This window comes from Vollenhovia emeryi, unplaced genomic scaffold (assembly GCF_000949405.1).
Source record: "Vollenhovia emeryi isolate VEMERY1.0 unplaced genomic scaffold, V.emery_V1.0 DF939128.1, whole genome shotgun sequence".
In the NCBI taxonomy this organism is placed as follows: Eukaryota; Metazoa; Arthropoda; class Insecta; order Hymenoptera; family Formicidae; genus Vollenhovia; species Vollenhovia emeryi.
Window position 1 is genome coordinate 727,498 of NW_011967238.1, and position 15,735 is coordinate 743,232.

General features: G+C 37.6%; 1 protein-coding gene across 1 annotated transcript in view; it reads left to right on the plus strand.

Annotated features, from left to right (window-relative positions):
- The first annotated feature begins 2,245 nt into the window (after positions 1 to 2,245).
- Positions 2,246 to 15,735, plus strand: part of LOC105568706 (proline-rich extensin-like protein EPR1) — a 16,553-nt gene continuing 3,063 nt past the window's right edge. The window contains exons 1-3 of the mRNA XM_012024574.1: positions 2,246 to 2,324; positions 14,104 to 14,258; positions 14,435 to 15,688. Of these exons, the coding sequence (XP_011879964.1) occupies positions 2,322 to 2,324; positions 14,104 to 14,258; positions 14,435 to 15,688 (1,412 nt within the window). The 5' untranslated portion in view covers positions 2,246 to 2,321. The remainder of the gene's footprint in view (positions 2,325 to 14,103; positions 14,259 to 14,434; positions 15,689 to 15,735) is intronic.

Consider the following 15,735-nt stretch of genomic DNA (forward strand, 5'->3'; position numbering starts at 1 on the left):
TGAAACAAACGAGAAGAGTGCACAGACTGAAGATTTCTCTAGACGAATACTATTCCCGTTAGTAAATAACTTAGGCGCTTATTCTAAGTACTTGCGCCACTGGCACTAAGTTCTTATTGGACTCCGCGATAGCTGGTGCATCGCCACGCTCAATGCAAGTTCGCGTAATGTTTGCTATGACCTGTTGACGATCGTTCGAGCATCATTGTGTCTAAGCGTCTCGAGCCCGTTGACGAGTTTACATGACTCAAGAAGAAAAATTAATGCCTCCTCTTTGCGCAATGAAAATCTGTCGGCTTTTTTCGCCACTTTTTTCCCCGCATAAGTGAAAAGTCGCCGTCGTGTGAAATGCGCGTCTTGCATTCAAATGCACGCCACTTGTGACTTAACACGCGAGATCAACTAAAATTAATTGAAGAAATTACATTAATGACTGCAGATGAAATATGTTTTACGTAAAAGTTTTTATGGTAACAACTTTATCTTATTTATACGATTTTATGTTATTGCAGGATCTGAAAAAGAGATATACAATAAAAATGGAAAAAAATGGAAGCAAAAGAATCTAAGCTAATGCATCAAATAACTTTTAGTCCACGACTAGAAGCAGTTACGGTCTTAATGCCTTTACGATGAGAGAAATTAGCGGGTGAACATCAAAATTCTGCCAACAGCTTTCGTCGTGCCGGCAGTTGTAAATCGATTAGTCTTACATCACGCGCAGTTTATAATACTCTTGCGCAGTATTCAAATGTCGACAATACCAAAATCCACAAGTTGTAAATACGGTCCGTGAAATTTGCGCAAAGCGCTCGTCACCCTCGCTTTACGACGGCAATTAAATTCGATCGTGTGTGCCGGGCTTCCTGCGTTACGTTATATCGACGAAATCGATAGAGGCGCCTTCGACAGACGCACGGTAGACATTTACGATGGCAAAGACTGTTACAAGCCTTCCCAGGTTATTCAGTCGCTTATCCACACGATATTTATCGCCACTTTATCCTTAAAGCTTAAAAACGTACGAAGAAAGCAGTTGCATAACAAAACCGTGAACTTTATCGTCGCGTTAACATAATAATTATTGATTATAACTTTTTGTTGCTTAATTATGTAGCAAAGTAAAAATATAAAACAAAACCTGGTCCCGTTGATATTTAAATATATACGTACGTCACTCTTGGTGGATCATAGTGCGGTGTCTTCTCGTACAAAAGAATGCAGGAAAGGCGTGGCAATGCTGTAATAGATTATACAGTTCAATGACGTTTGATAAAGCTTAATTTATTTCTCTATTAATTTAATAGCGACAAGCGTACGTTTTATATTAAACTCTAAATAACGTTCTGGGCAACAAATTCCATTGGTCTTGTAGGTCCGATTTCACCAACGTCGCTTAACTTTGATCTTACAATTAGTTTAATTCATTCTTCGCCTCTTGTTTCTTTTGAAAGAAAAAAGAATGTTAGTGAAACGAGCGATGTTTGTGAAACCAGGCCTCAATGAAGCTAATCTACATAAAAAGATAACTGATAAGTGCAATGTTGTGTTATGACAATCAATTAAATTTTTAACTCAATTTAAACTCAATTATAAACACGAAACTTGCATACACTTTTTAACATACGCACTTATTTGGCTTGTGGCTTGTGCCACGAGATTAAGGACACCGCGAGGTTTGTTTCAGAGAAACATCGTTTGTCTTACTACCGAATCCATGTGTTCTTTTTTATTTTATGTCCACGAGAAATGCATATGCCCCAGTAGCTGACACGGACGCGATATCAGCATTCCTCTTTTTTGATTGCGCGAATGTCCTTGAGTCTCTCGAAAACCATCATCTCCGAACGTCTGCCGGCTCGCTCTGAGATCAGGGACGAATACAGAGTCCTTCGGCTATCGCCATTCAGCATCCATCGTCCGTTCGGTCGGACCTTTGGAATATCGCGGAATATGGCTCCGTCCTTCTCACGAGATGCTCACTCTCACTTTCTCTCTCTCTTTCTTCCCCTCTGTACTTCTCCGGCTCTTTCTCTCCCTCTACCTTTCCAGTCCAACCCCCACCCGCGTACGTGCATGGAAGTAGAAGAATTACAGCATCCTCCCGCGGACGTCTCGCGCTTCGCAATAATCGTCATGGACCGAACATTCTGTCCTCCCCACCAGTCAATCAGGTAAATCCTATAAATGCTCTTGGTCGTCCGCGAACGAAGAAGTCACCTCCCGGGACGCTCGCGCTCTCCCGAGTGAGGTATGTGTTCGTTTTGAAGTGTTCGTTTATTTTGGTCATCTTCATCGGTGATCAGCGCAGCGTTATAACCATGGTAAGTAGCAGTGCATCACGAATCGTGGACGCAAAGTGACGTGAGAAAAAATGGGCGCGAACAGGGGTGGGTGGTGTGCTCAGCGCGCGAAGGGGGTTGCGCCAGTCCCTTTACCGTCGGCGAGTGTTCTTGAGAAGTGAGATACAAGTGAACGAAACTGGTGGAAAATAGCTGCTATTCGAGAACCGAGATCGAGAAATTGAACTTTACACGATACACCCTTCACCATTCATCGATCTTTCACGCCAATGTCCTGAAGTTCTTAGGAATCCTCTTCTCGTGCACGTCGCAATAATGTTACATCCCGTGACAGAGGTGGAAACAGAACATGTAAAAAGCAGAAGTGATGATAATCTCCTAGTCAAATTTTAAAAAGTGATAGAAATCGACATTTGTAAAAAAAGAAAACGTAGTCGTAAACGTATAACAAGTGTAACTTATGCAAAGTGATATTCTCGATTTTCGCTTGGTGAACAAAATCACCTTTTATTTGGCATTTTTTGTATAAAATTCTCAGCTCAATTATTATTTAATATTTAATATTAATATTAAATGTATTTTATATCAAACTCTTTCGATTTTCATAGAGAAAAATTCTTTAAGAAAGTTTTAAGATACTACCGAGTCCGGTGTGTCGTTATGTAAGTTTTTTTATGAGATATATTTTGCATATATTTTAGCTTTAAAGTTCCAATTTGGTCATGGTGCAATAACGTAAAGAATTCATGGTAGAAAGTATCGAGCTCGGCGAATGCAACGGCGATAATTTATTCCGCATGCATTTTCGTGACAATGGCGAGAACACCCGGTCGCGCCTTGGATTTTCGACTCTTCCGAGTATTAACGCCCGCCATGCGCACTTTCCTTTCTGTAAAGTGGCGTTTTCGTCGGTGAGCCTGTCGTTTGGTATTTACACATAAACCCAATCTTCTCGCAGGAATTAATAGCGAGACAGCCAGCGGTTGCAAATGTCAAGGGTTATTACTGTTCCTCAACCTAAAATCGGTCTTGCAAGACAATATGGTAAAAGAATATGTATTCTTTTAGTGCTATAAAAAATACCTTTTTGTCAGAAAACATATAAGCTATAACTTCAGATATAAGCTAAAAGTTTGAAGTCATTGTGTACAAGTGAGAAAAGAATGCAGTAGCCAGACTGAAAATTATCTAAGGAAATAGATTGAAATAATTTCTGAGAATTTAGAAAAGAAGAAAGATTTATATCAAGTCATCAAAGTGTTAAAGTTAAACCCCGAAATATTGTTTCTTCGTTTCTCTGTAATTTGAAATCTGACCATTAATTTAATCTATTTATAATTTATATTATGTTGCGGATTAAATAAATAATTTACTCATAAAAAATTAGTCAATATGTTAATATATTACATTGCAGAAGATGTTTCGATCTCGAGAATATTTTAAACTGTGATTTTAACTGCAGGAATTTAGAAATTAACACATTCGACTAGCAAGTTTTTTTATTTAGAAGATTAAATTTTATTAAATGTGAAGCTTATATTCTCTTCACGTAAAATGATTTTAATGCATAAAATTTCTGTAGAATACCATTCACTGACTAATCCGTTAACTTGTTCACATTTGTTTCTGTAAAAATGATTTTAGACTATCATATTCTCCGTCTTCGTGACTTCTAAAAGCATTCTGAAGTAGAAGACGCTGTTATTAATCTTTTTTCCTGTAAGATATATTAGTCACGAGCTGGTGAATTAGTTAGCTGGTGAATTAATTTTATAGCGATCCTGCACCGATAGCGTAGATACGAGATCACAGAGGGAGACCGAAAGATAATGTACCAGTATTAGCAATTTATGTAATATCTACCTGCACATTTCTTCAAAATTTAGTCGATCGAGTTAAAAATGCCTAATTCTTGCTTAATGCGTGGATTAAAATGGGAACGATCACGTAACGAAGTAGATTTTCGTCCGGTAAAGGTCAATCGCGCAGTTCTCTGCGCGTAAAAAGTTACACGCCAACAAACTGCTCGGTTCGCGTGCCATTAGAGGTCTCGAGGATCTCATGGCGTAATACAACCGTGTCTTCTGTTCGGCATCAAATAAGGCACAGTTACAAGACCTATACAAGACCTCTCATCAGTTCACTGCCCAGCACACCCTATGCAAATTAAGCGAACTGAATACAAAAGATACGTAGATCGGCAGTAGTCTTTCGGCGATCTTAATCGCTTTCATTTGTCCTCACTTTTCTCATTCATTTCTGTGCTTTAGAACGCAACACAGAACTCCAACATCGCGTGCTTATTGTTTATACACTACTTTATCATAATTTAATTAATTAATTTAATTAAAAATCCATTTTAATTGAGATTTTCGTTACGGAGTACTTTAATTAACTCTTCGAAAAATTCTTGTCATTAACATTACAGTTTTAAATTCCACAACTTCATGTACATATGTGATGTTGATAAATTTCTATTACTTACATTTACAATAACATGCGTAACATCTTTTCTGTGACACTCCCTCGTTAGCTAATCAAATGCGGTACAGTCTCTCGATTACATATAGCCTGGACGTTAACGAGCAACTATCGACGCGAGTAGTAGGGTTAGAGAAATTGTCGTGCAATAGTTTTGCACCAACACGATGCATAATTGAAATTCTTGCTCAAGTCAACCGAGGGTTAAAGATCGGCGTACGATTAGAACTTGCATAACATATAATTAATTTGTGTTGTCGTTAAGCTTGTAGATAAATTTTTATGTAGTCATAAAAATCGATGTAATCGATTCGGTGACAAAGTAATTCTACAATTATATTTGTGATATTTGCATACAGAAATTATGAATGAGACGTAGATATGTAGTGACGATCTTTACGTCATTGGCACAGTTCAATGCGGTACAAGAACGTCACACTTTAACGGGACACTCATCAGCATTTAATACATGACATAATGGAAACGCATATTCATTCGTTAACTTATACAAAACCACGCGAGTTTCACGTGAAAGATTTTTGCATTATGAGAAATATATTGATACTTTTCAATTAATGTAATACTATAATAGCTACGTAAACAGCCACGTAACCTTTTATAATTAAATAAATATATCTTTCAATTTTTCAGAATATTAATTAAATGTAGAAAAATTAATTTAAGAACGTGTTAAAAGGCAATTTATTAAAATTACAATTACGCAGAAATACGTTTTGATAATTATTATAAATAATTTAAAGAAATTAAGTTAATTCATTGTACACAATTAAAAAATCATACGGAATAAATAACGTTGTTTTATTTATAAAATATATATTTCAAGTTATAATCTACACGATTAATTGATTATGGTACTAATTGCTCTTGCAACGCAATAGTAACTTTCACTGATCTACCCGTTGCCTAGCATCCATTCGGGTTGAATGTCAATGACTGCGCATCGTTAGCGATCCGCAAAAATGTCGTAATTACTGCCGAAGCATGTGCTTGGCGTGTTACGCAAACTGATCTTCCACCACGGGAAGATTTTTTTTTCTAAATCCCCAGATTATCGCCCGTCGACAGAATGATGAATCGTCGTGTTGATTCGCTACGACCGAGAATCGTGTCGAAGGGTTTCAATTCGGTATCTTCGCGTGTTACTCCGTTCAATTGCCATCACGGAATGACTATTCAATTTCTGAACCATCAGAGCTGGCATGTGTTACGAATAATGCAAAGAATAAGTATAGTAACGGGTATTGAATGATATTTTCATAATTTTGTGTAAAATTTACAGTTGCTTTTACTATCCTTAAAATTGATCTCTTTTGATCTTGCATTTGTTTCTTGTGAAGTAAAAATTATTTTGAGCTATTTCGGGAATAATTTCCTTAAAAGTCAATCACCCTAGTATAAAGAAAAGTGCACTATTACAAGATTTGTAAACAGTGTAATTTAATAGAAATTATTTATTATATAATTAAATCAAGAAGTAAATTTGTGCATCTTTGCATTTTTCATATCGATAGTGTTACTGATAATTGTTGAGCAAATACAAGTTTGTATAGATTGCGAGAGCGGTCGTTTTAGATAACTAATTGACGATTTATAATCGTCAATACAAATTAATTAAATCCTTGGGACTCCGATGGATCGTGATAATTTCGAAATTAATACGACAGTCATATTTATGGCTCGTCGCCACATCGTATCTCGACAGCGTTAAGTAACGTGTTAACATAGAAATGCCGGCATTATGTCGATAGCTGGCCACAAAGACGAGAGAACTCTTGATGTCACTCGGCCGTTTTGGTTGCGACCTCCCAAAAATAAACGTACTTCTATAGTATTATATTATTCACTCAGCAAAAATGTGTGCGTTCATCCAAATACATTTCGCAAGTCTCTTCGGAGGTCTTCTGGTCGTCTATCGATCGAACAAGATATTCGATCTGTCTTCATTCCGCTGTTGTCAAAAGAAACTAATTGATATCTACGCCCATTAAGTGAGAATCATTGGAATTAATTAAATTGAAAGTGTTTTAAAAGGTGCCATTGAAGAGCCTACGTCTTCTTCAAGGCTATTGCGATTTTTTAAAAATTTATACGTTTCTAAATTTATAAGTTTAAGTCATAAGTTACGCAATAAAAATTCTCGATACTCATATAATTCTTGGTAAGAATATAATATTCTAAACATTTTGAAAAAGTTTTTACATCTAAGGATTAAGGTTATTTTGAAATTATAATATAAAAATGTATAATATTTGTGTTCAAGTGTTTATAATATAAGAATTTGCATATGCAGATATTATTGACGGTTTCGTAATTACATATTTTAAGACTCGGTATTTCAGATACTTGCATTGCCCAAGAACATTTTTCAAGACTGTGAAATTTTATCTGTGGTTGAATTGCATTCGTTTTAAATTAATTCTTTCGGTGCCACCTTATTTTCACGCATAATTTTTTTATTGTTCACAAAATGTCCTTTTAAAGTTCAACCACATGGTAAAAGGATGACCGAAAATGCCAGGCGAAAGTCGATGACAGCTTTCCATCGATATGTCATTGTAACATCGTAGCAAATAACCATCAATTTCTAAGCATTTTCTAATTTACACTTTTATTGATTTAATCGCGTTAACGCGTGATATAATATTCCAATTTGAAATACAGTCCATGAACCTTTGTTACGAAAGACATGCAAAGCAGCGTTACGCGATGTAGAAAGCGATTCGGAGCATCTCAGAACCCGTCATTACAGCCCGATCGCTATATATCAATATCAAACAGTCATTCGTCAACAAGACTCGAATACGAGATAGAGATTTTCGCGGTGGGACACCCGTTTCACGTGAGTCACGCCGTTCGAACGACGTAACGCTGGCATAAATACGGTACGCCGACATTTAGTTGCATTTATCGAGCACCATCCTCATCTCCCGTATTCGCGTCGATCAGCCGAACTGTAGCCAAGTAACCAGTCGACACCAGCGGTGCCGTTTATTGTGGTATTTTGATTACACAATAGCGGGTCGCTGCGGGGACCAAATTGGTCAGTAAATTTCAAGATGAGCCCACGTCCTTTCGTAATAACGATAAATACCTGCTTGTCCTTTTTCTTCCCCCACCTGTGCTCTTCCCTCGTTTTTCTCCTGCGAGCCGGACAGGACCGATCTTGCGAGGTCAACCGCCAGTCCGCTTGCGTAATGCAATTATAATGCGGCCCATCATAATCGGCGAACGCGCGAACTTCTGCCTTTTGGCAGCAGCGAGAAATTCCTCGCGACGCGAGATTGGATCTTTTTAATTATATATGCCAAGGCATCCCACGTCAGTTCACGAAATATCGACTGTTCGTTACATTCTTTTACTCTCGTCTAGAGATCATGATTAAAAAGAAACACTTAAAGCAAATGTAGGATAGCCTACCAGCGTTGCTTCGGCAAATTCGCTTGAGAAATAAAAATACTTTCCTCTAAATGCTACAAAGTGTTAATACCGCGTTTACAAGTGCTTTTAATGTCGATTTAATTTTTATTTAATTTACATTTTTACAGAGCGATCTTATTGTACTTTTTGCACACAATCCAAGTCTTTAACTTACAACTGCAAGTTTTTACTACAATGCCATCGCAGCATGAAGCAGTGTAATTGCTTATATACCGTTACGCCTAATACGAGGAGGAAAGTGGTACTTTTTACGATTCGTCTGCGGCGAACGGATGAGTTACTGCAAGTTTCTTACTATGTAACACGCGATCAGTTGAACGTACGTGAAAATGTCATGGGGTTGAAAAGCAAAGGCACGAGTTTTCCGTTCGCACGTACCGATGTAGCTTGGAAAGAAACGGCTCTGTCATGTTAAGCAGTGAAAACACCGTACTACACGGCCAGGACTTTTGTCGGCATTCGACAATAGCTCGCCAGTCTTTCCGAACCGCGTTGTTCTTCGACGACAGAGACGTGACACCGTATGCAGAAAGTAATTACGAGTCGCAAGTGCGATAAAACATCGGTAATGACGATGTAATAAGAAGTTTTTATATTTTTCATAGATGAACCGTGATGCGTTGTAATTAATATTTAATAGCTATTAAAGAACAAATGATTAATAATAACGCTTGTATTGGCTAATGCAATATCTTTACTTATTTTTTATATTTTTACATTGTTGTATAAGTATATGAAAAATTGTAGACGAATTAATGAAGTGTTATCCTAATTAGAAGAAAAGCAGTTTTTGAGAAAGGTTAATTAATGAAATCCTTTGGAGATTTGTAAAGTTAAATTAGACCAGTGAATAAAAATGGCAACGATCTTCATATGTTTTCTAAATTTGAAAATCAGGACTAAACTTAGGATTAAAAAATTTGATAATTCACGTAGCGTATAATATTCTTTTAATTAAATGTTCCTTCTGTTTGTAATTTCTGCTGTGCATAACATAATATTCAGCGTGATTTTTACTTTGAAATGTGACACAATCAGTGAAGATGTTAATCGATGCGAGCATTTATCATCGTCGAGCGAGATAATTGGAAAGCACCTCTCCCGAAGGCTTTAATCGTATCTGGCTAGTAAGACGTAACTCGCTCGCGACTCGTACGAATTATGCAAGAAACTATATTTGCACCTTATAAGGTTGACCCGGCAGTGCACGCTCATCCTTTGAACGTACACGCATCTATCGCTGATTAAGCCTGTTTTGCTAAGAGCGGTCTGCTGCGTTAAGCCGAACTCGACAAATTGCTTTCTCCGCGGTTAACGTCCACTGGCCAAGTTGCGATTCGCAGTCTGGATGTCGCTTGTGAATTATAGCACCTGCTTTTTTTCTGTCAAGGTTGCGCGAAGAATCGCATCTTGCGAAAGAAAGTTCTCCACGAACCTCCGAGCGATGCTTCGAATACATATCTGTGTTGCGTGAAGTATACATTTATATATATATGAATTGAATACATACATATTTGATCTTGCTTACGTTTTGTTTACTTTCTGCACAAACGATTATAAAATAGCACATTAATTTTTTCAGAACTCTTTATCATAAGCTGCATATTTTTTACGTTGCCTGCTTTGGTAATGCATGCCGCAGCAGACGAATACTAATGATGCAGCTTCTCTCGTCTGTTACAAATGGCCACGTAATCACGAGAAGACGACCGTTAACTTTGTTAAGTCTCTTCACCGCATGTTTTTCACAATTAATATTCAATCAATGAGTAACGCGATTACGTTAATGGAATTGATTCGATAATTCGCTGTTACAAAACATGTGACTATCGGTCAGACCATTATCGGGACTTTTTATTGCCATACATTCCTCGCGTAAACATCATTCAGAATATTGATTCGACAATATTCCAATGCTACTTCTTTAGCTATTTACAACTTTTTAAACCTTGACATTTATTTAACAGGAAAGGTTGCATGATTTGCATAAATCCGGTACAAGCATTCGAAAATACTATTCATACTTTTGTTCGTGAAAACTGAATACATACATTATTAATTAATATTTTTATATTTATTTCATGCGGTAAGATAATACTTTTTTTCCGATAAGATTTCATTAAAGTGAAGAGTTTTCAAGCTTCAAATCACCTTTGATTTACATATATTAATATGTCTCTTATTAAGTGGTTATTAAATTAATTGAAATTTTTGATCCACAATTATGTAGAAAGTTTTTATAATTACACATTTTGCTGTTTTTAATTATTATAATAAAATCAACTTTTTGGACGTCTGCAACGCTTTCTTGAGGGCCCCTTCATTATCTACGCAATTTTTTCAGAAAGGTCTGCACAATAAATTCTATACCTTCGGCGATTGCTTCTCAATTTGATCGACTCTCTTCCGTATGTCCATTAGCGACAGTCGCGTGATTAGAAATTTCAACGCTCGATTGCGTTGCGCAAGACATTTTGCACCTTACACGAGCCACGCGTCGACCCAATGCGAAAAAGGCCATCGAGGTCCATGTCGCTTATCGGGCAGCATCTCGCGAAGTCTCGCTTTCTCCAAATGTAAATGAAGTGTCTAAGGATACTTTGTGAGAGTGATCGATTGTTTACTTAATCGGCACGGACCTTCGCACAGAGTTGAATAAATAGGATAGCACACTGCCGGGTGTCCGCATAGTTATTATGCTCTAATAATTGCCCTACTTATCGCGCGCGGTGAGATAGTCATTTGCGATAAAAAAAACTCGCGCGTGTACTCGGACAATAAAGTTTCGAAATTACTCTTTTACGTCCTATTGCGTTGCATTTTAAATTTAAATGATCTCTCGAGACTCTTGAGAAAGCATAACCTCCTCTTTCTTGAAATCTTTTGAGCATCCTACAGTTGCAAGAATAGGACGATTGCTCATGTCACCGGTAAGTGGTTTGCAAATAAATTCTGTCATAAATTCCATCAAAGACAACTTTTGGGGCTCGGCATAGGAACGGTCTACACCGTGCAAATCACGAACTCGTCTCTTTCATGAAATAATATATCGTTTCGCAGTTGCAAGAATGTTGTGCGCGAGTCCCTTTACATTTACATAACTGCAACCTGCGTAATTTTCCGAGAGACTTGAGCGAACTTACGCCGTCCTCAATAAAACTAGTATCGTTATTACCGAACACTTTCTACACATAATTTTTATGTACATAATAATGGCATGAATGTTTCCTGGATTGGAAACTCAATGAATACCTTGAAGTCTTTGTCATAATACGAGTTCATGGTTGGTCATTTTAGAGCAAGTAAGTAATTGAATGCGGAATTGAAAATGAGAATATAAACATAATAAATTCAAACTTCAAATATATATGAGACAAATTTCATTAATTGTAGACGAACTTCTAAGAGCTAGGTATGTAAAAGATTGTTTTAAGTATAATATAATAATCTATAAGGAATCTCTCTCTTTCTTTCAGTTTAACCAAAAATCAATCTCCTAATTTAAATACTTGGCAATAAAGAATGTAAGAGCCAAGACACTAACCTGTCTTGGCTCTTATATCCTTTATTACTTTGTATTTATGATTTCACGTCAGAGCCTTATGCATTTTATTTGTTAAATACTTGGTTCAATAGTGCTTGAAACTTTTAACAATAGTTTTGCATAAGCAATAAAAATCTGTCAGAGATCACAAGTTGTTATCGAATCATCTGACATGACTGTTAAGTTTTTGCGATTATTATATAGCCCCAGGCAAGAGAGAACTGTTGTAGGGGTCCTGCAATAACACATTAGGAGAGGAACCTGTCCAAAGTAAATATAGGAAAGGCGAAAGGTAGAACAGATATAGTGACGAGTTAACGGATCGTAATCCATTGACTTAGCTGATGCCACAGAGTATCATCGATATCATTGGATTCTCTATTAGAAAAATTCTAATTGCACAGCAATCAGAAAGGGACAACCGATGAAAGTCAATGTTAAATTTAAACTTCGCTATACTTATTTTAATTTGTTATTGTTAAAATATTTAAACTTTAATTTCAACATTTAAAGGGTTTCCATGAACCAGAATATTAATTTAAACTCATCTTCCTTATAATAAAAATATTCAAATATATGCAAAACGTTTATTTTACTTCAATTGTAGTGTTTTGAGAATTAATGTTACCGATGGAAAAGATACACATTTTATTTTAATTTAGGAATTATAAATTATTGGAAATGGTAAGTCGCCAGTGACAAAAGACAAATAATCAAGAAATATAAACGACCTAGGCTGGCAAATCTCTTTATTTTCTAATTATTTCTATATATATTCTATATATATTCTATAAATAATTCTAATTAAATAAAATACCCGGACGAGATTTATGTTTTGACGATACGTTGACCGCAACTACCGTTCCCACTCGACTTAATCTTGGCAGTTTCCCTTTGACTTTATATTTGACCAGGCATTTGTGTGTTGGTGCGCAGAGTGTTGTACTGGATCTTTTTATTATTCCGATGGATTTATATGTAGGTACTACGACTTGTTTCCTGTAAGTTAATTAATCTAAGTTCCTTTCTTTTTCTAATCTTTAATTTATTGTTATTAACTGCTATTATGTACGTTTGTAGATCTTTTGCTGCAACAATCGATAGGATTAGCGTAAGTCATACTTGAAAAGGGCTAGTATTACTGGCCGAAACGTCATAATTTATTAAATAAAGAGATTTGCCAGCCTAGGTCGTTTATATTTCTTGATTATTTGTTAATTTAGAAACTTTACATATTGCTGATTTTGGGATATACAGTACTTTTGCCGCGATCTTATAATCTGTATCGTATCTTTGACCGACCCCAACACTTCTACAATAGAAACCTTTCACACACTACCAAATACAAATCGGGAAAGACTATATTTCCTCATGGCGCACGCGCTGCCATCCTTCCGTATAAATTATAAAGGTCACCAGACGCACTTCTTCGAAACAAAATCATCATTCATCGAACATAGTTGCTGTCGCACAGACGTTACGGCGATTTAATTTGCAAGTCGGAAATGCCAGATGAAATAAAACGGGCACCTTTGAATCTGCTAACAAGACCGCAATGCATCTACTTGCAGGTGCGAGATTATCCAAACATATTGAAGAAACAAATACAGTGTACTAGTATAGGCAGAAATCTTTATTTTAATATTAAAACTTTATATTTAAATATAAAATATATGTTATATATTCTCTACAAAAAATAAAAATTAAGTAATTAAAGTAGCACACTATAAGCATTTAACATCGTATAACCAGATAATAAATCTAATATTAAATATATAAAATTTACATATATTAAGAAGACTTTATAATCAGTAAAACTTAATTGCTGAAAATAAAGCGTGTGCTCCGCCACATAAAAAAGTTTATATTAACGGGAAGTATTTAACATAGTTGCAGTAAGTGGTATTGTTTGCATTGTCGAACGTTAATCAATGAAAAGACAATATACCGTATTCTACACTCGCGAACCTTTCACGATCAACATCGTCATAATACAAAGCGCCTCGTGGTCGTGATCAAGATGCATTATGTAAGAACACCGTGGGCAAAGCGTGAGATTATCCCACGGAGATGATCTCCAACTATTAGGATTGCATGCATGAACGTTCGATTAATTATTGCGAGAAAGAGTAAATAAAATAACTTTTATTTACTCTTTTAATTGGTAATCCTTAACGCAATAATTATCTAGTTTAACGCAAAAAATATTTGTAATAATAATTACCGTTAATCTAATATAGTATACATATACAACCATAATCAAGTTAGTTTATATATTATTTGGAATTGTGAAAATTTAACAAAAACTATTTGCAGTGGAAGCTGCTGTGGGCGGCTGTACTGGTGGCCGTGCTCTCCACATGTTACGCAGATGCAAACCGTGAGAGAAGCAAACGTGCGATAGAAAACAGCCCACAGTTCCAGGGTTACAACTATGAGCCACCATCTAAGCCTTTTACTTTACCTTCTGAGTAAGTAATTAAGACACTTAAATTAATGCCTCTATAATATTACCAGCTTGAATAAATTTGCCTTTAAAAAAGTTTTATTTATCACCAAACAACATTTAAGTAATAATAAATAATAAATTCTTATTGAATACAAGATCACATTTACATTACGTTGTAAACTATGATTACGTCAACAGAGGGTCACGGACAAACATAGTGACATTGAGACCAACGCCACCGTCACCGCCAAAGATACCACCCACGCCAGGAACAGATGGATATGTATACACTACCCCGAAGACTCCATTCCAAACGCCATCCACTCGGCTGTCAACGGGATACGATTATACAACTCCAGAAAAAATATTTACATTGACACCGAAACCTTTTCCACCACCGAGAACACCGCCACCGCCACCTCAAACACCACCACCAAGTCCGGCGATTAGAACGCCACCAACACTGCCGCCTAAAACACTACCACCATACGTACCTCCACAAACTCCACCACCGAGAACGTTGCCACCATACACACCTCCCCCACAAACTCCACCACCCAGAACGCTGCCACCATACACACCTCCCCCACAAACTCCACCACCAAGAACGCTACCACCATACACACCTCCCCCACAAACTCCACCGCCAAGAACGCTACCACCATACGTACCTCCACAAACTCCACCACCGAGAACGTTGCCACCATATACACCTCCCCCACAAACTCCACCACCCAGAACGCTGCCACCATACACACCTCCCCCACAAACTCCACCGCCACGAACGCTGCCACCATACACACCTCCTCCACGAACTTTTCCACCAAGAACACCGCCTCCGCAAACACCACCGCCTAAAACTCCACCACCATATGTGCCCCCACAAACACTGCCACCAAGAACACCACCACCATACACACCTCCCCCACGAACTTTTCCACCAAGAACACCGCCTCCGCAAACACCACCACCATACATCCCCCCACAAACACAGCCACCGAGAACACCACCACCATACATACCTCCCCCACCAACTTTTCCACCAAGAACACCGCCTCCGCAAACACCTCCCCCGCGAACTGTTCCACCAAGAACACCACCTCCGCAAACACCACCGCCTAAAACACCTCCACACACCCCGACACTTCCACACACGGTGCCTAGAACCCCACCAACACCGACGTATAAAATAACACCACCATACGTACCCCCACCAACCCCATCGAGAACACCGCCACCGTATCTGCCACCGAGAACACCGACACCAAGAACACCATCACCTCCGTCCAAAACACCACCACCATACGTACCTCAACAATATCTGCCACCGAGAACACCGCCACCAATAACGAAGACGCCAACAGGTGTAAGACCGGCGCAAAGAACACCACCGCCACCGCCACCTCAAACACCACCACCAAGTCCGGCGAATAGAACGCCACCAACATTGCCGCCTAAAACACTACCACCATACGTACCTCCACAAACTCCACCACCGA